General features: G+C 38.2%; 1 protein-coding gene across 1 annotated transcript in view; it reads left to right on the forward strand.

Moving 5' to 3' along the window:
* Nucleotides 1–786: 786 nt before the first annotated feature.
* Nucleotides 787–23,234, forward strand: part of lrrc38b (leucine rich repeat containing 38b) — a 53,281-nt gene continuing 30,833 nt past the window's right edge. Inside the window, exon 1 of the mRNA XM_036559631.1 lies at nucleotides 787–1,423. Within this exon, the coding sequence (XP_036415524.1) occupies nucleotides 796–1,423 (628 nt within the window). The 5' untranslated portion in view covers nucleotides 787–795. The remainder of the gene's footprint in view (nucleotides 1,424–23,234) is intronic.

Raw genomic sequence — 23,234 nt, forward strand, 5'->3', positions numbered from 1 at the left:
TTGCACTTCAGCATGAAACTGGAGGAATTTTCCCTTTTCCTCCAGTCAGGACCGGGGCAGCTTTGTGACACCAGGCTCCGAAGTGCCTGAGGTTGCGATCTCAGCTGCTCGCTGCTCTCTTAGTCCGTGGGAGACAAATGGAGGGACGCAACAATTGCATTCTTCACTCAGCATGCTGGAGCTGTGGACCGGATCCTTTTGTATCAGGCAGGCGAGTGATTGCCTTTGTCCATCGCCTGCAATCGACTGTGGGTAAATGAAGAAGAGCAAGGACGCTTTCACTTCATGTCTCAAAACCTCTTGTCTTGCTTCCAAAATTTCTTCTGATAGTGCCTCGCTAGGGTCTGTTTACCTCTGTCTGTGAATGTCCCCTCCCCTCTCTCTCTCCCTCTCGCTCTCTCTCTGTCTCATCGTCTCTCTCTCACTCTCCCTCCTTCCCTCCCTCCCACAGCTTGTTATCTCTCCTCCCCTCGCTCTCTCAAAGCCAGTAGTCTGTCTACAATTCAGTCCACACGCTGCTTGCTACATGATCTCTCGGAGAAGCTGCGTTCACGTCTTGCCCTCCCGCCTCCATGCGAGAGATATCCTTTAGAATTTCATCCTCGGGACAGCAGGATGCTTCAGTGCAGGCGCTGATTCCCTCCTTTTTTTCCTTGCGCCTTTCCCCTTCCCCTCCCCTCTCCTAATCTCCTGCCCTTTGACCCTCACCCTCCTCCTTTTCCCCTTGACCGCCCCTATTCCTCATCCACCTTCCCCTCCCGTCCCTCTCTTCCCTCCTTTTGTACCCTCTTGACCATGTTGCCATGTGTTTACCGGCTCCAGCCTCTCCTCGCCTTTGTATCGTTTGCCTTGCTGACTCAAGGGGAAAACTGTCCAGCCACCTGCCTGTGCCCGGACCATCACACCGTGGACTGTAGCGGCCGAGGACTTACTCGCCTTCCTGACGAAATCCCGCTGGACGTTCGCCGGCTGTTGCTTTCTGACAACTGGATCCCGCAGATACCCTCTGACTTCCTTGTGCTCTACAGTGACTTGGTGTACCTGGACTTGCGAAACAACTCGCTTTCCCACATTGAGCCGGGGACCCTCAGCACCTCCTCCAGGCTGGTCTTCCTGGACCTGGGCAGCAACAACCTGACCGAAATCCCCAAAGGAGCTTTTGGCGAGTCACGGAGCCTGATCAAGTTGCGTTTGGGCAACAACCCGTACCTGAGCATGGTCAACGAAGATGCCTTCAGGGGTTTGACCTCACTGAGAGAACTTGAACTGGAGCGCAATGCCCTGTCTGGCCTACAGGTGGGGGCACTGAGCCAGTTGCCTTCACTGCGTGTGGTGAGGTTAGAGGGCAATCCTTGGGTGTGTAATTGCACCTTTGCTAACCTCTTCACTTGGCTTATTGAGAACAGTCACAAGCTTCCAAATGGTAAGTTCTTGAGATTCTGCAGGTCACCTACTTTTCAATAGCATCTTTTTTTATATACCAGTACAACAAATCATTCTATTAATGCTGTTATTCCATCTTTATGTTAGCATCTTTTCATTCATGTCAGTACAGTAATCTATGCTATTAATAATACCCCAGTTACAAAGGGACCCCTTCCTGTGGGCTAAATATAGCTCCCTCTCTCCCACCCCCCAACAAGAAGGGATTTCCAGACTAATGACAGACAATCAAGGGCATTGTTCCAGAGGGGAGCCTTGTGAGGACCTCATCAGGTTGCATTGGGTACAGGATGGCCCCCTTATGTGTGGCTGAGCTCACGTTTATCATTTCTCATGGGTATGTGCTCCGTCAACGTCACACTTTCACATAAGCACCTGCCTCTCCCCTCCAAGCCTACGTGAGGGTCTTTGTATGCATGTTAAATAAATCTGCTTATTATATGTTGTGCATATGACCAGTTTTATTAGAACCTCCTGCTGTTGAGAAGCTGTTTGAAGCTGTGTTCTCACTTAGCTGGGCTTAATAATGGAGAATGATAGTAGAAGCTTATATAGAGTGAGCTGATCCTTTTTCTTCTTTATGTTTGAGGTGGAAACAGAGCTGGAGATAAATGCCTTCATGAGAGAAAAGGACTAAGAAAAGAGCCTCAAAATGTGCTTACATAGAGATGTGATTCAGTGATTAGAACACAAATGAAGTAGTTTAAATTGGAAACAAATTACTGGCAATCCCACATTATAAAACAGACACAGATTATTCATCTGGGGTCAGTTGGATGGCACCTGCTCACTTGATCTGTTTAATGTTCCATATGGTGTCTCTATACGCAATCCATCGAAACACCGAAAGTTCATACGCAAATTCAAATTGCAAAAACGCAAATTAGAAAATAAATAAAAAAAAAACAATCCCAGCTGTCACATTCCCTGAGCCAAGGTCATTTAACATGAAGGGACAGACGTTTACAATGCCAGGATGCTCACTCAGAGTTAGACTTTGTGATGATCACGTCTGCAAGAATAAGGACTCTGTTTGGGTACGTCCTTCACTATTATATTAGGTTTAAATAGATGAAAATAATAGATTCCTTTGGATAAACATAGTATCAGATGAGCAAACGGTGTACAGTTGGTGCTGCCCCCACGCTCCACTGTGTGTCTTTGAGAACAAGCAGACGAGCCCCTCTCCCGGCGTGTTTACATTCGAACATGACCTTGTGCTGTCTTTGTTTGTTATTCCCTAGCGTGTTTTAATCCTAGGATGGATAAGAGGCTAACCATGTCATAAAGAGAGACGGCTGTTTGTACAGTGGTAATCTATTCCCAGAGCAATTCCGGTCTCACTTTATTTGGATGCTCACTGATAGCTTATGTACAAATGCTGAAATCGTTAACAATCTGTCTGATGAAGCTCATGGATTAGGATTAAGTTTAGATGTTTAAGTGTTAAAGAAAAGTTAAGATGAATTTAATAGATATTTATTTGGATGTAATTGCTTATTCAGACTTGGCTGGTTTGGTTCAGTTCAAATGAAACATTTTGGGGTGTCTCGGTTTCACCTTCCAAAAAACTGTAGTGCGATTTGGTTTAATTATGAAAGTAATCAGGACCAAAGACGTCTAAACGGACGAAACACAAAATGAACCATCGCCTCTTCTCTGCAGACCTTCTTTAGTACCTGTAACAGACAAATTTCTGATGTTTTACCTTTGTTTTATAATCTCTTGATGAATTCTAAATCATGAATTATAAAATGGATAGTTGCAGTTTTAAAACCAGACTGAGGCACATTCGAAGCCATTATAAAAAGCATAAAATAAAAGCAGTAAGCCACCTAAGGCTGTGTGCATATACAGTACAGCGCAAATGTTTTAGGCATCTGAGAGAATTAGATTTAAAAAAATATTTCTCTGTAAACAAGTATTTGCTCAGAAAAAACACCTTTAGTACTATAAATCCAAATAACATTAATACAATAAGTAGTGATTTTATGTATGTCAGTATGTTTGTTTAACTATTTCCAAACCTCTCCAAATGGAAGCCCCGTATTAACTGTAGTTATACTCCAATACCTGATTTGACTAATCAATGCCTCATTATCTGAAATCATGTGAGCTGGTGATGGAATTTATCTAATCCATGCAATGGCTGGGAATATTGCGGAGAAATCTAGAAATGAAGCTTTGTTCTTCAGACTTGCTCATGAGTCATTAGCTACTTTAAAAAAAAAGTACAAAAGTTTTTTTTTGCGTTTATTCTAATGATAATAAGAATAGATGCAAATCTGTTTGCGTCTAAATATTATCTGTTGTGTTTTTAGTGAGTACAAGCACACTTATCGCCAGAGTCAATGGGTTTATAACAATGTGTGGCGCTTTTGCACATTGCTGTATTTGAAGTATAGACCTGGATCATTTGATAATGAAACTAAAAGAATGGATTTCTGGCACTAATGGAGGCAAAGAAGAAAATATCTCCAGATTCCTGACCAATAAATAAACACCCACGTGTATAATTTGGTACACTTTAGCTGATGCAGTGTGAAACCAACCAAACCAAATGAGAGATCCAATGGCACAGAAACCCAAACACTGGTGTGGACTTTAGCAGTTGAACCAGGTTTACGAGCAGCCAATGTATCATTTCCTACTTGTTCAGACCAACCGAACCAAACTACTCATATAAACACGCTCTTAAAGATGAGGAGCCTATACAAAGCATCTTCAGAGGACCATCCAAAGTACTACCGTAATGCCATAAACGTGGTCAAGTGTGGTGAATCTACTTGATAATACTTTATTATGCACTTTTGAGTTATGCCTGAAGGCTATGCATGTCATGACCACGTGTATCTGCCTCCTTTGTGCAAAGTTTGGGCTCAGGACCCTGGCACACTTGCAGTCAGGCAGTGGTGCAGTAGCAGAAATATTACCTCCGGTCGGGACTGCAAATGCATTTATCATGGACGCTCAGTGCGGTCTCTGCCTGGGCATAATAAAGTACATTAGAGAAAAAGAGCCAAGCACACATCAGCAGCAGCGTAACGGGGGCCAAGCCTCTGGCGTACCTGCCAACTGGCCCAGCGTGTGTGTACTTCCCAAACTGAGTTAGGAGCGTGCATCCTCACCTCATGTTCACCGCTTATTTCTGCATCACTGGCTCCTTATGACTTGAGGGAGGATGGACTGTGGCTGGTCAAAGCCATGAATAGACCAGAGTGACCTTTTTAAACACACATAAGAGGAGGTGGGAGACTGGCCCTGCCGAAGGGTTTTTCCAACTGAACTGGCTCTGAAAGCATGGGGGGGTTTGTCAAGGGTTGGATTGGAATATATTTAGATTTGCAGAGGTTCATTAGCAAGAGGATGGAAGGAAGGAAGCTTTTTCAACCCTTAATTTTGCAGGCTTATTTTTTACTTATAAATCTGAAATCTCCCCCCTTTAACCTTAGATATTATTTCGTTAGTAATCTTAGACAGGAGTTCCACTAATTTATTTGTAATTTCTGCATTATTCTGTCCTAAAGATGTGAACAAGGTCATTCAGACTGGTTAAAAGAGAAAATTGTTCTAAAAGCTGCATCACAAAAAGTTATTACATGAAATGGTTACAAATATGCTGCCTGATGCCTGAAACATTGTGGGACATTTCTTCACGATAGCTTAGAGATATGGGTTTGGTATAACATACATTTTAATATCTATACAAGATGGAGGGTTACAAGTAGGGTGTTGTAAGGAAGATTATACAACAGTTAGTTCTGCCCACGCAAGCTGATTGGTAGAGAATTGTTCTAATTTTTCCACAAACACTATCACTCCGCTGAGATGCTGTTGCTAAGCAATGAATTTGACAGCTGTAGGAGACGCTCAAGCCATTTCAACGTTTTTACTTCTTATTTTGCCACAAACAGAAAATGGACACTTTTAAGATCACATTTGACCGACAGCCGATTTGGTCAGACTCTGAAGATGAGACGACACTAAATTCCCAAACTGTCATCACCACTGAGCAGCTTTTCAGTCGGCAGCTGTGACAGAAGAACAGCTGAACAACCTGGAATCAGCCAGAAATGAACCCAATACCATTCGCCAAACGTGTAGTCTGATCTTCAGAGTCTGACCAAATCAGACTGAGCCATAAAACTGTCGCAATATCAGGTTTAGCTCAGGTTTGTCAGTCTTTGTCAGATCAATATTAATATTGTTTTGTTCCAGCCAGTCTGTAAATCATCTTACAGCCCATTTAGTTTGGCGAATGGTGTTGGGTTCATTTCTGGCTGATTCCAGGTTGTTCAGCTGTTCTTCTGTCACAGCTGCCGACTGAAAAGCTGCTCAGTGGTGATGACAGTTTGGGAATTTAGTGTAAGGAGCTGGAGAACGAACTGCCGGTTGTGCAGCGAGTGGGCGGAGCTCGTTACTCTGACGTAGCAACAAGCTGCTTGTTAAGGAACTATAATTTGGTGAAGGAACTGCGAACATTAAAACATATTAAACGCCGCGTTCACGGCCCAGTTTATTAATTTATTACTTAATTTATTTAACTGTTGTATTAAAGCAATAGAACACTCGAGGAGTGTGTTATCGCCAATAACATCACGGCTCAAATCACGGAGATAACACACTCCCTCTCGTGTTCTGTTGCTTAAATAGCACCCGGAACTAACTAACTAACTTACTGACTGACTGACTGACTGACTGATTTGCCACTATTTTACCATAATTAACATCATATATAAACAGCCAGCAGACATGAGTTGGTTTTATTGGTCATTGTGGATAGCAAATATAATGAGTAACATTAAAAACATTTAAGACTTTCATTAACTGTTATTGATTATTTGGTATAACTCTCATGAAGTGAATAGCCTACATTTTTATATTTATTGAAATGTGGGTCCACATATGGTCCCTTAATGTTTAAGGAGTTAAGACGTATTATTCAGAAACTACTATAAATTTTTGGTAACTACACCAAAACTAATATAAGCAGGAGCGGAAAGAGTACTGAAAATTCCTGTTAATGTATAAGTACTTGGTGGTGATCATTTTTTGAGTAAAAGTAAAAATAGTAATAAAAGAAATGATCCTTATATTATTAGCTTTCCTAGTTTATCTGTTTCCAACAAAGTAGTTTAGAAGCCCTGAAATGCTGTGTATAGTTTGTTGCTGTTAAATTAAGTCTATGTTTTTTGGTTTGGCCTAAACAAATCAGATTATTTGATTTAAGAGTCAAAATAACAGGTAGATGACCCCATCTAATTTTTTGGTGACAGCACTACTACTTATTAGCTTCTTGAACGTCAGCTTAAAAGTAGCTAAAGTTTCCAGGCACTTGCAATACATTTGGTACTTTCCACCTCTATATGTAGTCATGAGAGTGAGGAATTGAAGTGTTGGAGCCATAGAGGCACTTAGAGTTTACAGGGTTAAAAATAGTCATAAAGAATTGCTTTGTTTTCAGGCGGCTTAATAAATTCCTCATTTTGCTAAACTGAGTTTTAGACTGAGATAATGCCAGACTGGACCAATTATTCTAAATATGCTTGTATCTATGAAATAAAATACAGTGAGAGAAACCAATATGCTGCCTTCAGCATTGAGGAAGATGGGGTTTTAAATCAAATTGTGCTAATGACATTGGCTCTCATGTTGTTGGGAAGGTTTATTACCCTCTTGAACCCAACAGTTGAGCAGCTGATCTAACTTCAGATAGCTCGCCTCAGAAGACTGCACATTTTCCATTAGATTTCAGGAGGCCTGCAGCCAGTGATAGATTATCCCGCTAAATGAGAGGATGGATTTTCTGACTGGCGAGAATTGGCGATTCTTCTATCATCGTATTTCTGAGAATAAAGATGAATGCAAGGAAAGCAACCCCATAGAGCTCCTATATGTCTCCTCTCGATTTTCCTTTTCTTTTTGAGCTTTACAGGATGATACTGGTGTTCTAAAACATTTAATAAGCGCATTAGAACAAAATTCCTTGAGATGATAGCCTGGTGTGTGTGTGTGTGTGTGTGTGTGTGTGTGTGAGAGCATTTTCTGTGTCCAAATCCATAATTGTTTTTTTAAATAAAATAAATAAATTCCTGACATTTTAATGTGAAACAATTTTCAATGCATTTAATAAAATTCATTTTAGGTTCATTTTGCCTCCAAAAGTCTTAAAAACGTTAGGCGGTGCAACCGTCCAATCATATATGATTGTGATCTACCTACAAATCTAATTTCTTTATGTGAAATTCTAAAAGGCATGATTTTATGTTTGAACACTTTAAAATAAAAACATGTTGCAATATCAGGCAAAGGACTTTTATTTTGACATGCTTTTACAAAAGAGGGGCCAGGTATTGCATCATAAAGATGACCCCAAGTGACCTTCATGGTGCAATGCCAAGGTCAGAAGCCCTTTTACTAATTTAAAAAATGTGAAGTTTGAGTCGGGTTAGTTCAGTATACTATGTCAGGTGGTCTGACCTCTGGAAAATTATTAAAATGTGTAATTATTATAATAATTTTATTTATTTGACAATATTTAAGTATAAACTCAAGTCCAAGGACAAAGATTTCTACGGGGGTCTGAGTACATGCCTGTTTAATTTCAAATTATTCTAAATAGTCAGGCAGCACAACCAGCAAGTCAAAGGGTACAACCAGACCAGCACAGTTTATTAACTGAAATAAGCAATTAAAAGCTTTGATAACACTAAACGTATTTAAGATATAAAATGCACATAGACATAAATGCAAAATATACATGTGTATACATGACGTGATGCGAATTTAATAAAGAATCTCCAAAAAGGTAGCTTTACAGGGGAAGGAAGAACCTTCAATGAATGTTAATGGAACCAGACTTTTTTCCAAGAAATTTTGAGGCGATTCTGTCGGTTCATTCATCATAAAATTTTAACCCAATGTGAAGACCTGGTTACCTGGTCTTTTCAAACAAACAGACATACAAGGATTTGTCCTGACAGGGAAATATAGATAGATAGACAGACAAAGAGGAAAACTGAGGGAGAAAAGAGAAAGAGAGAGAGATTTTTGGTAAGATCAAATCATAAATGTGCCACAATAGTAACTTTATTCTCTTAGAGACAGTTAAGAATGCATCAGATGACCCGTCCATGCTGTGTCCACAAATGCATCCTTTTGTAGGAACTGTTTGTAGATTCTGCAAACTTTACAGAAGATGAAAAAGAAAAAAAAATTCAACTTAATAAATAAATAAATAAATAGTCTATTAGGTTGAATTTGACATTTCACATGCATACACAACCATTTCCATATGAAATGTTATGAAATTAATAATAGACTCTAAATGTATACATTTGCACTGCAGTTGTAGCTGACAGAGCCAAAAAACATACCTGGTTAAAGACACTTTTTTATTCAAGTCACTCTTATAAGCATTACTAACTCCTGTTCACAATCAGTCAAACAAGCGTGTGAAGCAGCTCCTGGGCTGGTTAATTCACTCCCTCACCTTTAGCAGTCTGAAGATTCTCCACAGTGGCTTTAGCACTCAGGTAGTTTTTGTGTGCATCACTGAGTGAGAGAAGAAACTGTCATGGATCCACACCAGGCTAAGCTAAAGGATATACTGAGGGATTTACACTGAAACTACATGATACAAAGTGAAGAGTGTTTCCTGAATGTTACCTTACAAGGTTCAGATATCATGTCTAAGGTTGAGTTAAGTGGCATTAAACCCCGTGGATTAGTGAATATTCACCACTGCCTGTTTGTGGCTAACATAACATTGCAAATCCCATAGAAACTAGTATTGTTTTACAGCAGTAAAACTGATGCAGAGAAGCAGTAAAGAACTGATTTTTAATAAGTTTTCATTATGCCACAATTGCAAAATGCAATAGCCAAGCATGGCTCATGCAGCCTTCTTAATGCACTCTGCACCACATCCATGTCTAGTAAAACAAATTAGTGCTGGAACGTCCCCTATATGTGCTAAAACATTTTGGTAGGTGTTGGTGTAGAACAGTGTTCAATACTTCATACTTTTTATAGATTCCTTGCTTACAGGCTGGTTCTGTCCTGTGGGCTGCTGCTTGATAATCCCAGACCTTGAGGGTACAATAAACTTGAGTTGTTGCATTCTTCAGACTTTAAAAAATCATATTATTTGGACCCCTTGCATGGTGCAGAGTCACTCCAAACACATTTGGCAAAAGAAATAATCAGAAAATATTTCTCATCTTAACATGAATTTAAATAATTCATGTTAATAATTAGATTAATAGGGGCTATAGCCAGCAAACATGGGTCTGAGACAAAATGAGCACTAATTTACTAATTGAAAACAAAATAGGAATAGGACATATTTATCAAACAGAATATATAATCAAACAGAACCCCACAAGGGGCAGGATTTAAACCCCAGTAGTGGGGACCACCGGCATGTATGACAGATGGAAGCTCATTTGGACAATGAGGGTCTCTGGATTATCTCCTATCATGAGACCGAAAAAAAGACCATCACTACCCACTGTTACTGCCATTGTGTGCCAAACAGTCTTAATCTATTCACAGTACTGAACGGTAAAGCCAAAATACATGCAACATATAATAACTAATGACACGCTAAAGCAATTGTATGTCGAAGGTGTGTAAGGTTGAGTGTTCTGTTAGTCCACCATACACTATATGGCCAAAAGTATGTGGACACCAATGCAATCTCCATATACAAACATTGGCAGCAGAATGGTTCATACTGAAGATCTCAGTAACTAAACGTGGCACTCTCATAAGATGCCTTTACCACAAGCTAGTGTGTGCATTTTCCCTGCTAGATCTACCCTGGTCAACTGTAAGTACTATGATTGTAAAACAGATATGTCTAGGAGCAACAACAGCTCAACCAAAAAGTGGTAGACCCTGCAAACTTACAGAGCAGGCCACTGAGTGCTGAAGTGTGTAGTGTATAAAATCACTGCCATAGTTCCGAACTGCCTCCAAAAGCAACATCAGCAACAGGAACTGTGTGTCAGGAACTTCATGAAATGAGTTTGCATGGCTGAGCATTCAAGCCTAAGATCACTATGCACAATGCCAAGTGTCGGCTGGAGTGGTGTAAAGCATGCCGCTGGACTCTGGACATCCTCTTTAGCACTGGGGGGAAGTGTAACACTTAATTCAGCTAATAATCAAATCAGACCTTGTAAATTGTAAGCCAATCACATCAGACATTGACAAGAGTGAAGCTCCTCCATGTTTTACATCAGTTCCTTTCAGCATCGTTGAAAATGTAGCACCCACTGAGCCATTAATGTTTGTTTACAGTAAGTAAACACTAATACAGTGAAATATTGATGGTTACAAACTACAGCTGTTTAGCCCACATGTAGTTGCATTAATGTAGCAAAGAAATGTTTGTACTGCTTCTGTAGCTAAACGTAGCTTTTGCCAGAGATCTGAAGAACCATTTCACCAAACAAAGAATCATTTAAGCAGAACTCATGGTTCTAAATAGAACCATTGCCTTTACTAAAGAACCCTTGAAGAACGATCTTTTTTAAGTCAGTTGTTTCAGGAGTTTGCCGTTAAGGTAATTATAATCGTCTGAGCTAATGTCTGAGAAAAGACACAAAACATATAATTTTTAGTTATTAAAAAACAGTATATAGATATGTATTCATCAGTTTCATAGATTATTACATACTTTTCTTGAGTATTTTATCTTTTTTTTTCATAAGATATTGAGTTTTATTAGACACTGGCGCAGTGCCGAACATGAATTGTCACTGCTTCAACATCCCCGACCGTTACTCATCCAGCAGAACCATTGTTTTTTCATGTTAAAAAATTTGATGTTACAAAATGAATGAGTACAAATGATAGACCTATCTGTACAGAAAATGTAGCCCCGCCCATTGATGGTGAAGTTATTAGTGTTTCAGCCTGGTCTGCTTTTTGAATATAGGACAGTCAAACAGAAGAGAACTAATTTGGCGCAGTATCAGAAACAGCCTGTTTAATTCTCAGGAATAAATGTCAGAAAAAAACCTTGTATCCCCAAAATGGTAAATTTACGGTAGAAGACTTTACCTTTAATGTAAGTCAATGGAACCAGACTTTTTTCCAAGTTGTTTTGGGTCGTTTCTTTTGGTCCATTATTCATGAAATATACACACAATGTAAAGAGCAACAGACATTTTCAAATTATGTCAAAAACAGAAAAATGTCAAAAATGGAGATTTTTGAGGTTTTTTTTCCAACAGCAGCGAAATTGCGATTGGAAAATGGTCATGTAAAAAAAAAAAAAATAGATACAGACGTACAAGAATATTGTCCCTTTAACTGTGTCTGTAGTTAAATTTGATCCCAGAAACACTGTGGTCATTTCTCTGACCTGCACTAATGTAGTTACAGCACTGTGCAAAAGAGATCACTCTTAATTACTTTAATTTCCAGTCAGCATAGTCATTAAGTACAAGCTATTCATTTTTCTGCAACTGAAATCATATAATCAACAGAAAGTTACACAGAAGCCTCAACAACTACCGCCATTTGCCTATATTTCAACTTCCGGTGAAAGTCTTTTCCAGGAGATTTGCTTTTAGAAATCTGCACAGTTTAGTCTTAGAAGTTGGTTAAATTTTCTAAATATCAGATCTTCAATTTTGTTGTGCATCTTTCCTTTCCTCAGTAAGAGCTTCTTGACAGCTACACATCCTCCTCAGAAATACCTCCTGAAAAAATAAAATAACTTTATTGTACTTAATGGCCATTTTGACTGGAAATGAACCCTCTACTGCACGCATTATGAGAGCAATTTGAAAAAAACATATTTAATTCACTTTTCTTGCATAAAATGATCCTTGATTTATTTTTTCGGACCGATTATTAAATTAAAAAACATTAAAAAATAAATAAACAAAAGATGTGTGGTGAGGTCCTTTTGGAGTATGTTGCCTTGAGGCAGCATTGTGCGACAATAAGAAGACATGATATAGAGCTGTGTTCCCTGAAGTGCTGAGACCTGGCTTGTGACTGGCTAAATGCATTCCACTGTCGGGTAGTGTTGCTTCTAGGCAACAAACATATTTCTGAAAATTCTCGTTACAAAAAAAAATGAAACTGAACGTTAAAAAATGAGGTTTAAATGTGCCCACTAAGAGAGAGTATGACCAAGCACATGCTTTTCATTGACTTACTCAAACTCTTCCTTTTATTGTTAACCTTTTGGTTGTCTTTAAATATGTATAACGTTATTGCAAAGTGAGAAAAATACGTTTGTTGCCCTGAGGCAACATCGTGTAATAGAGGGTTACATAAATGAAAGGTGGTCTCTGACTTTTGCACAGTACTAGGATAGGATATAATACAGTCCTGAATCTGGGTCTTTGTTTTGTGCAACTAGGTCTATACGATTTGTGCTCATTCTCTCACTCGCACACACCCTCACTGCCTTATCTCCCATGTGCCCCTGACTGTGAACCTTCAGCTCTCTTGGCTTCTGGGGTTGCATGCATTTACTTTCTTAAATGAGGTTTCTTTGCACAGTGGCTCGTAAATGCAGAGAATCCAGGGATTTAATGGATTAAAAAGCTCCTTAACTGTACGACTGCTGCAGTAGCAGTGAAGTGCAGGTCATTTGGTGGGCCAAAATATACCCTGTGTCCAACTAAATCCAATTAGAAATGATGAACCCTGCCACTTCTCTCCACACAAGGTATGTTAAGTCGAATTTTCCATTAAAACTTAAAGTACTATTAATGCCACATCCAAGGATTTAAGAAGAGCAGCGTATTCAAGCGTAGCCTAAAATAGCCTCTGAATCAAGAGGATTGAGGAAATGGATTAAAAGAATGCTTCATTTCTGAGTTCAAATATGCATACTAATTAATGTATGCTCTGTTTTGTGGAAATGTAATCATCTTTACAACTCATCTGCAGTTTATTCAAGAAATAGTTTGGATAGGAATCAAATTTACAAATCAGTTTTTTTCACCTCACACCAAATGTAGTTGATCAGCCAAGACGTTTGATTTTTGCTTCTTTAGTGTTGCATTGAAGCTACGAATGTAGTTGAGTTTGTGCACCATCAATTAGCATCCTGCTAACTTGCTTTAAACCATTGCAACCTGTTAAACAATCTCAGATAGACTTGCTTACACGGTTTCCATGCTCTATGTCAGAGGGGGAAGGTGTTTTAAGTTTTAGTGGGTGCTGAAATTTGGTTCCGAGAGTCTGAAACCACATTAAAAATCTGGGATTTTTTTCTTTTCATTTAAACCTGGAAACAAAACACAGAATGTTTTACAATCTTAAAACTTATAGAGCTAAAATAAGAGAGAAATATTCAAGATTCTGTACTATTTCTACTCTGTAAAAAGTGGCTCGTCAGATTTACCTTTGATTGAACTAGTTTCATTCAACTTAATAAACTAGTTGATTGAAAGAATCGTTCATTCAAAGTATTCATTTAGGTTGAATAAAACTAGTTCATTGTTATCACATGAAGTAATTTTTTACAGCGTAAGTCACATCGACTTAGAAACTAAAACTCAATATTTCTATTCAAAATTTATGCAGATTTGTGACACTGACCTCTTTAAGGCCTTTGTACAAAAAAGGTCTAATTTTTTGGAATCTTGCATTGAAGGTTGTGTTTAAACGACTCTCAAGTGGGTTTGATCTGCTCATCTGATGCTTTTGCACAACTTGTGGATGTTGAAGTGCAAACTGTCGTTAAAGCAAAGGCAGGACACAGCAAATGCACACATCCTATCAAAAACATCACAGAGATCAGATCACTCCCATTTTAAAAGAACTGCACTGGCTGCCTGGATCATTCAGGATAGATTTTAAAGTTCTGCTACTAGGTTTTAAAGCTCTAAATGACCTTAAAGCACCTCTTACATCACAGAGTGTCTGTCTGTTTATGATCCAGCATGTAATCCAAGAACTGCAGATAGTGGCCTTCTACAGATACCCTCAGTAAAACACAGGAAACATGGAGAGACTCCTTCTGTTATTCTGCTTCTAAGCTGTGGAGCTCTGTTCACCTTTAATTAGACAGTCAAGCTCAGAGCTCACTTTTAAGAAGCATCTAAAAATGTATGTCTTTAACTTAGCATTCAATTAAAACTCTACTTTTCATGGTGTTTATCTTTTAATAAGATCTGTGTCATTTTCTTATATGATTCTAAATTAATACTTATAAGTTCTTGTATTACTGTTTAACTTTATCTCCTGTCTGTAAAGCTGTTTGAGCTGCCACTGCCATGAAAAGTGTGATATAAATAAAAATTATTATTATTATTATTATTATTATTATTATTATTATTATTACTATTATTAAATACTAAGAATTTCTGGAATTCAGATAAAACATTTTAAAGATTCTATGCTTCACTCGAATCTATAAATGCATAAATGAATCAATATACTGAAAAAACTGTACCATACAACAAGCACACTTTGGCCTTTGCTATGTTCAATACTTCAAATATCTATTCTTTTATTATTTTCTGTTATTATTATCTTAGTATTTGCATTTAAACAATCTTTAATAATATAACTTCCCGTGTCTCTGGTATGACGTACTGTATCTATAAAAAAAGATAAATAAAAATAGGCTCAAACAGCTAAAAGGTAATAGCAGAGCTTTTAAAGGCTCAATTTTTCTGTACTTAAAGACTGAATTAAGCTGTACTTTTGTCCACTTTATATTGCTACCTGCCAAACTAAAGAAACAAACTTTTTTTTTCAGTAAAGTTTAACTGATCAGGTTTGAACTCCCTGACTGTAAACACATACAGCTGTATGTAAAGCCTCTGTGTTGTGTGGTTTCACCACTACATTCACTCATTTGCTGACTAAAAGCCATAGAGCTGAGAGTCCCACTGGCCCCCAGTCTACTAGCAGCCACCACCATGAATCTTTTAGCAGGAAAATGAGTGTAAACATGATCCAGTGCTCTTGGCACTGCTTTTGGGTTAAGCATGAACAGTGTGCATGTATAATTCAGAGAAGGACATGTCCTGCAATGGCCTGGGTAATGAAGATGGCCTGTGAGATGGCCTGTGTGTGGTCATATTATTGGTCAGGTTGTATTTTTTAAACATTTACAGAAACTGGCACGTCTGCCTCATAAAATAATGACAGCTAAGAAAAATATAGAGCAAGAAATGAACAGAAGATCTGTCCAGAATAAATAACCACACATGCAGGACAGAATACAGCATAAAACATACAGTTTATATAGCATAAACACAAACACGTAAGGGTTCTTTAAAGGGTTCTTTAGTAAAGAAAATAGTTCCATGTAGAACCATAAACACTTAAAGAACCTTTTGCCATGATTAAAAAGTGTTCTTCAGATTGATGGAGAATGTGCTGTGGATGGTTTTATGAAGAACCCTTTAAAAAAAGGGTTCCATATAGCACCAAAAAGGGTTCTTCTGTTGTTTCAAGCTTGACATCGTAACAATAGAAGGACCTTTTTTGGTGTTTTTCTAAAAGGTTCTATGTCAAACTATCAACAGCACATTCTGAAGAACGCTTTCACGATGCAAAGAATCCTTTAATCATGCAAAGGGTTCTTTGAGTGTTCATGGTTCTATATAGAACCATTTTCTTTACTAAAGAGCCCTTGAAGAACCATTTCTAAGAGTGTAGTTTAGTTTCACTTTAATTATATTTGCTGCCTGTATCTATAGAAGTATATACTTAAATTTGTGGGTTTAATGGGGCATGATGACCGGTTGGTGGGGTGTTGCCCCACTAAATGACCCCCTGATGCCGAGCCTGCCTATGGAGGGTCAAGGAATGGGCTAGCACAAATCTAGGATGATCATCATGTACCTCTTAGTTATAAAGGAACTTGCAACCTACAAATTATCTTCACAATGTTTTTGCTTATCTTTTTGAGAATTCTTAAAATGAAAAGTGCCGAAAAAGGTTCTTTGGACGGGTGCCATAAGAACACTTTTGCTTCCCTAAAGAACCTTTAATGGATGCTCCTATTAAAGAACCATTTTTTGTAAATGTGACTTGCAAATGTGCAGACACCTTTTTAAAGTTTCACATGTGCAAAGTTCTATACCAATTCAAGGGTTTTCCTAGAACTGTATATACAAACCATAAAGCATTCAGAAACCTTTATTTTTAGTGTGTAAAATTAAACATACTGTATAAATAAATATAATATTATTATCGCCATGCTGATGATCAGTATTAACATGTAGATTTTGCCAGTCCCTAAGCGAGGCTGGCTGGGTTTGGCATTTGCGTCACAGCTCCCCTGTGGCACTGCAAGCCAGACCGCATACAAGCCTCAGCTTGCATAAAAGGAAGGTTCATGTGACAGAGTCAGTCTGTGCATTTCTCCATGGAGTCTATCCAGTTACAGCCACTGATTATTGTATTATCAGCAATCAGAAAGGGGCGATGACATTCACCACAGTGGCAGCAATCTTACAGCTGCTTTTGCGTCTTGATTCCCAGCGGCAGATTTTTAATGAAGCAGCAGTCAGTAGGTTATAAATCTGTGTTAAGACAGAGGTTATAAATCTGTGTTAAGTAATAGATCGGAAATAAACCTTGTCTGTTTTATGATGTAGCATGAAAGTCTAAACAAAGTCACTTGCACAACTGCACAAGTTGACCTTGCCTTGGCAGAATAACTTGTGTCACAATGCGTTTCATGTTACTATAAACAGATTATATAATGTTGAGTGTGTAGAAATAACCACTGGATTGACATACGACTACTGTTACAACAATGCTCCTACCTTTTTTTATGTTCTGGAATACTGAAACAGGTGGATATTTCACATTCGCAGGAATTCTCACATAGCCAAAAAACTACAGTCAAGCCTGTCCAGGAGGAATGGTAAAAAAGTGATATCTACTATGATATTACTGCTTGAAGTAATATATCCTTTTTTTGTTATATTTTGATTACGTGAATTCAAACTAATTGTAATAAGACATCTTTAAACAATGCAAGAAGGAAAACTGCACTGTTTTATGAAACAAAATGATATATTATGGGTTGCATATAATTGCAAGGGATCATTATGTCGTAGATAAATTGTTTAAAGTGAGGTTGACAACCAAAAACTAGCCAGCTAGCCTGTTCATTGTAGCAGAGTAGAATAAAAATGAATATGTAAAACTTGACCTCGCAGCACACCACGGAGGGTAAAGGCTACTTTAACTGCAGTCCTATCTAGAACAGGAATAGTCGTAGATGTCAAGGGTTTCGAGACGTTGCCATTGTCTTGTCATTGAACTGTTTTCTTTACTACGGCTTGTCTAGCTCACTATGGCCACTAAGAAGTAGCACATCTCAGCTACGTTCCTAGCAGTCGAGCAGAGCAGTGCTGTATTTACACGTTGCCATTGAAAAAAGTGTAGTTTCATGCCTCAACAATGGCAAACATATGAATGTTGCCATAGAGATAGTAGTGGGTGGTACAATGATATATTATTGTCATCGTGATAAATTACCTCACAATATGCTTTTCTGAGTATAGCATGGATATCGTCAGGTCTTAAAGAACACTGAACGACTTCATATCTCATTATGAATGTGCATAATTAGTCTTGTCTAAGTGGAAGTAGTGCAGGACAGTGTGTGAATGAAAGTCATTGTTTTCATAGTTTTCATAGTTTTTCAAATTTTTTTATTCTAACTTCAACAAACTCCAACTTCATCAAACCTCATGAAAATGAAATATTGTGAAACATATTGTGTATCGTGAAAATGTCGGCCACCCCCACGTGGAGATTTGATTTGGCAGTCCCTGTTTGTTTAAGGTGGAAAAAAGGCACGAGGACGTAAAACTTTTCATTTGGTCTTGTTCACGCCAAAATCTTCAAACGACAGAGATCTTCTTTGACACTCACTGCTTTTGGAGATGGAACACCATACATGAATAAGCAGAGGACAAACTAATCCTTTTGATGTTTAAAAGTTGTATTTGCTGGCACTCTTGGATGTTGCTATGCCAATCACAGAGTCAGCAAACATTTGGGGTGTGAGTTCAGATCACCTGCGAAAGTTTGTAAAAATTGAGCACAGAATGAAGAAATTCATGTTGCTTCTGCGTCATCTGAAAAATCATGTTTAGTGTGCAGAAGTGGATTTAATGTAACTGAGCTGGTGATCACCCTATTTTTAGAATGTGTCTGTAATCTGCTTACTGCCTTTCGTGCCGCCTTTTTTCCCAGTTACGTAACAATGTTACCTGTATTTCGTTGCTACCCAACCCTGGATCTCAATACAGTAACCTTGAGAGCTTTTTCTCTGTAATGCAGCTTTTGTTTAAGTAAAATTAAATCCGCTGGCAAACTGTGACTATTAGAGCTGAGCCTTTGATTCAGGCCATGAATGTTAAAATTCGAATCGAGGAAAATACATTTCTATAATAACTCATTTCTGCTAGGGGCCCTATAGGACTCTAGTTCTATGTTGGCGCTAAGTTAACAGCAATTCACATGAACATTTTTGGGTCATTCTAGATTAAACATGGACATTTAAAGATTGGAAAGATTGGCATTCCATGTTTTATTTGGAGCTTGTAACTGATATTGATGTATATTTTACCATCTAACAGTTTTACAGTGACTCTTTCAGTAAAGAGCCCTGGCTTTAGAGCTGATGTCATTGAAAGCTACTAAAGGAGCTGCAGCACCCCTAGCTGTCAGTTGTTTTACTGCAACTGAAGGAAGTAAAATGACCTGCCTAGGCAGCAGAATCATTTCTGCAAATAAGATCACTTTAGAAAGTAAAAGTCTCGTATTAGGTGTTATATTATATGAGATATTAGGTGTATTGCCTACACTTCAGGTGTTTTCACTTGCCAAGATAGAATATTTTACAGTGTACAGCTCTTCCTTTTGAACATTCCTCACTCAAGAAATCTTGTATAGTGAAGTGCTCTGCACCCTGACCCAGTTCCAAAAAGGTTGGGACAGTATATTAAATGCTAATAAACACAGAAAGCAATGAACAATTAATTATATTTGATCTATATTAAATTGAAAACCATACAAAAAACACAATATTTTACGTTTTACCTTATGAATCTTTTTGTTGTTTTTTACTATACACTGATTCCAAATTTGTTGCCTACAGAAAACTGGGACAGGAGGATGTTTACCACTGTGTTACATCATCTTTCCTTTTCATAACACTTAACAATCGTTTGGGGACTGAAAACACAAACTGTTCCACTTATGAAAGCATTTTTTGTTTCTTTGATTATATAAGACTTCAGCCATGCAGCCATACAAGGCCTTTGTTGTCATATTTTGAGATTAATATGCTATATATTTTGAATGGGAGACAGGTCTGGACTCTCTCTGATTATGTAGCCATGCTGTTGTATCGCATGCAGAATGTGACTTGGTGTTATCATAGCATAGATAAGCATGGATGTTCCTGAAAAAGACAAGAAGGAAGAAGGCAGCTGCTCCAAAATGTGTTCAGTGTTAATGGTGCTTTCACATGCTTGTGTTACCCACTAATAACGCCACCCATGTACTATGAGAGACCTTGGCTTTTGAACTTTACATTGGTAACAGTCTGCGTGATCCTTTCTTCTTTGGCCAAGAGAAAACATCATCCATTTTTTCCATAAAACAATCTGAAAGGTTGATTCGTCCGACCACAATAAACTGTGCATCAGTCCATTTCAGATGAGCTTAACCTCAAAGAAGAAGGTAGTTCCTGTTGACCTGTGGCTTCCACAGTGCATAGTACAGTCTTAACTCGCATCTATTGATGCAGAAATGGACACAGTTTATTAACAATGGTTTGTAATAGCCCATGTGGTGATATGCATCACAGAAACGTGCTGTTTTTCATGCAGTGCCATCTGAGGGATCGAATGTCACAGGTATTCATTTGTAGTTTTTGGTCTTTTCCTTTACACACTGAGATTTATCTGGATTTCCTGAAGCTTTTGGTGATGATATATACTGTGGGGTGTGACATACCTAAAATCCTTGCAATCCCTTGCTGAAGAGTGTTACTTTTAAACTGCTGGATTTTATTAGCCGATGCATTTTTATTTTAGTTTTTTGGCAAAGTGGCAAACCTCAACCTATCTTTGCTAGACTAGACCTTTCCTGGATGCTAATTTTACATCCAAGCATAATTGCACTACCTATTTTAAATGTGTTGTGAACATTTCACAATGTTCCTAGTCTTAAATTTCTCCTGTTCCAACATTTTTGCAGGCATAAATTTTAGAATAAGCATATATTTCCATAAAAAAAAAAATGACGTTAATAAGGTAAAACATAACACATCTTGTCCTTGTACTGTTTTGTTCAAATAAAGGTCAAGGCAGATTTATAAATCCTTAGTTTCTGTTTTTATCCGGATTTTACCAATTATTTTGGAATTAGGTTTGTAAATTATTGTTATCATTGTGAAAATACAGCTGAAATAAACAGCTAGGCTGGATAGCTGCCACAAGGTTTCAGCATCAGTAATCCGCTGTGTGTTTTGCTCTGCGCTGTAATTGGCGTGCAGACCGTTTAGCCATTGCTTTTGGAAAGAGACACATGCTGGTGACGTCTCAGAGTCGCTCACATGAGGGAAACCCCTCCTGATCCTGAGTGAGTCACGCACAGCCCTCACACACACAGACGATCACGTCACAGCCACTCCCCTCTCCGGTGCTTTATATTCTCTTTCAGTGCTCTGCCTACATTATCCGTCTTTCTTCTCTCAGTCTCTCAGTCTCTATGCTCTCTTTCTATTTACTGTTGCCCCCTTCATTTGTCTCTCTGCTTTAAGGATAGTCTGCTTAAGATTCTTTGTATGCACACATCCTAAATTCTACAGTCTGTTATTTAGTTACAATAGAGAAAACATTGGAATTCTTTTTGGGTTTTTGTGTGGATTTAGCTGCTTTAAGGTGCACCCATTGCTGATGCAGGTGTACAATTGCGCACACCACAGGAAAAACATTGAAAAATAGAATGAGATGCTCTGGAGCAGCTGCACATGAGCCTAAGGTTACCATGGCAATGCTTTTAGGAGATACAACCCTGTTTCCAAAAAAGTTAGGATGCTGTGCAAAATGTAAATAAAAACAAAATGCAGTGAGGTGCAAATCATTTAAACCCTATATTTAGTAAAAAAAAATAGTACAAAGACAACACACCAAATGTTGAAACTTAGAAATTTTATTATTTTTTAAAAAATATTTGCCCGTTTTGAATTTAATGCCAGTACCACATTTCAAAAAAGTTTACCACTGTGTTTCACCTCTTCTTTTACCAATGGCCTTTCCTGGATGCTAATTTTATTTAGGAGCTGAGGAGACACTGCTGTTTTGAAAGTAAAATATTTTTCTATGCTTGTTTGATGCAGGATTTCAGCTGCTCAACAGTTCTGGGGCTCATTTGTCATATTTTTCCTTTCATAATTCACCAAACTTTTTCAATGGGTGACATGTCTGGACTGCATGCAGGCCAGTTTAGCACCTGGACTCTTTTACTACAGAGCCATGCTGTTATAATACATACAGAATGTGGTTTGACATTGTCTTGCTGAAGTAATCAAGGCCTTCCCTGAAAAAGACGTGGTCTGGATGGCAGCAAATGTTGCTCCAAAACCTGCAAATATCATTCAGCATTAAAGGTGCCTTCACAGATGTATGAAGTCACCCATGACCTATCTCCTCTTTAGGCTGGAGGACGCAGTGACCACAATTTCCAAAAAGAATTTCAAATTATGATTTAATTCATAAAGCAACACATAAATGAGCATGTGCTATATCGACAGCAGAGCCTGACCTAGTTGTCTTGTATTGCCAGTGTGTTTTTCCTCGATCAACTGTCATAGCAGACGAGCAGTCAGACGAGGGTCTTGTAAAAATTGTTTGCTCACATAAACATATATGATGTATCACCTCCTCATTTTGATAGAACAGGTAAAACAGCTCACTCTCCTCTACCCACATGTTCAGTACCCACATGTTGCTGTTTAGATAGCAGTAAATTCTGTCCTGATTTGTCTTCTATCGCCCCCTTGAGTACAGGGTTTTAACCACCACAGAAACGTAAAAAAGCACATTGAGTTTGGACAGAAGGACTTTTGCAATGCAAAGGTTTGCAGTGCACCAGCCAAGCAATGTCATTTGCATTTACTTGTGTTGAGTATGGAGTTTCCAAAACTGGAGAAAAATCATTAGTAGATTTAGAGAAAATCATACTCTTAACAACCGTGTAAAACCTGGTGACTGTTGTAGCAGTTTAACCTCAGATAAACAGCACTTAGTACTTTCATCTTTGAGAAAGATGAGAAAATCAGTCTCTACTTTCGCTTCAGATCTGTAAAAACCCATCCTTTAACTGTGAGAAGACGACTCAGCGCCATGGGTCTGAAAGGATGTGTAGCTCTCAAGAAGCCTTACTGAGAAAAGAAAATAAACCAGAAATGAGCAAAATTAAGTTTAAAACAATGGACTGACCACTTTACAGCTCAGACCTCTACTACATTATATATATATAGTGTTACATTTGTTTTATACTTTATTTTCAATGCTGAAAAAGGTGCATAATGGCACATATATTTGTTTTAGGGTTTTCAGTATGGTGGCCACAATAGCTTATATGATCATAATAGCCTGACTTGGTCTAATAATGTGAACCAAACTAAGACATTTGAATAGACGTTTTATAGTTCTGTTTACATGCATGACAGCATAGTGTAACCTAAATTCAACATGAGGCACCCCCTTGAGATTGCTTCATGAAGTTTTCTCCCGTATGAGATTCCCTACTTTTTAAAAAAG

Source organism: Colossoma macropomum, unplaced genomic scaffold (genome assembly GCF_904425465.1).
Source record: "Colossoma macropomum unplaced genomic scaffold, Colossoma_macropomum, whole genome shotgun sequence".
NCBI classification, from domain to species: domain Eukaryota; kingdom Metazoa; phylum Chordata; class Actinopteri; order Characiformes; family Serrasalmidae; genus Colossoma; species Colossoma macropomum.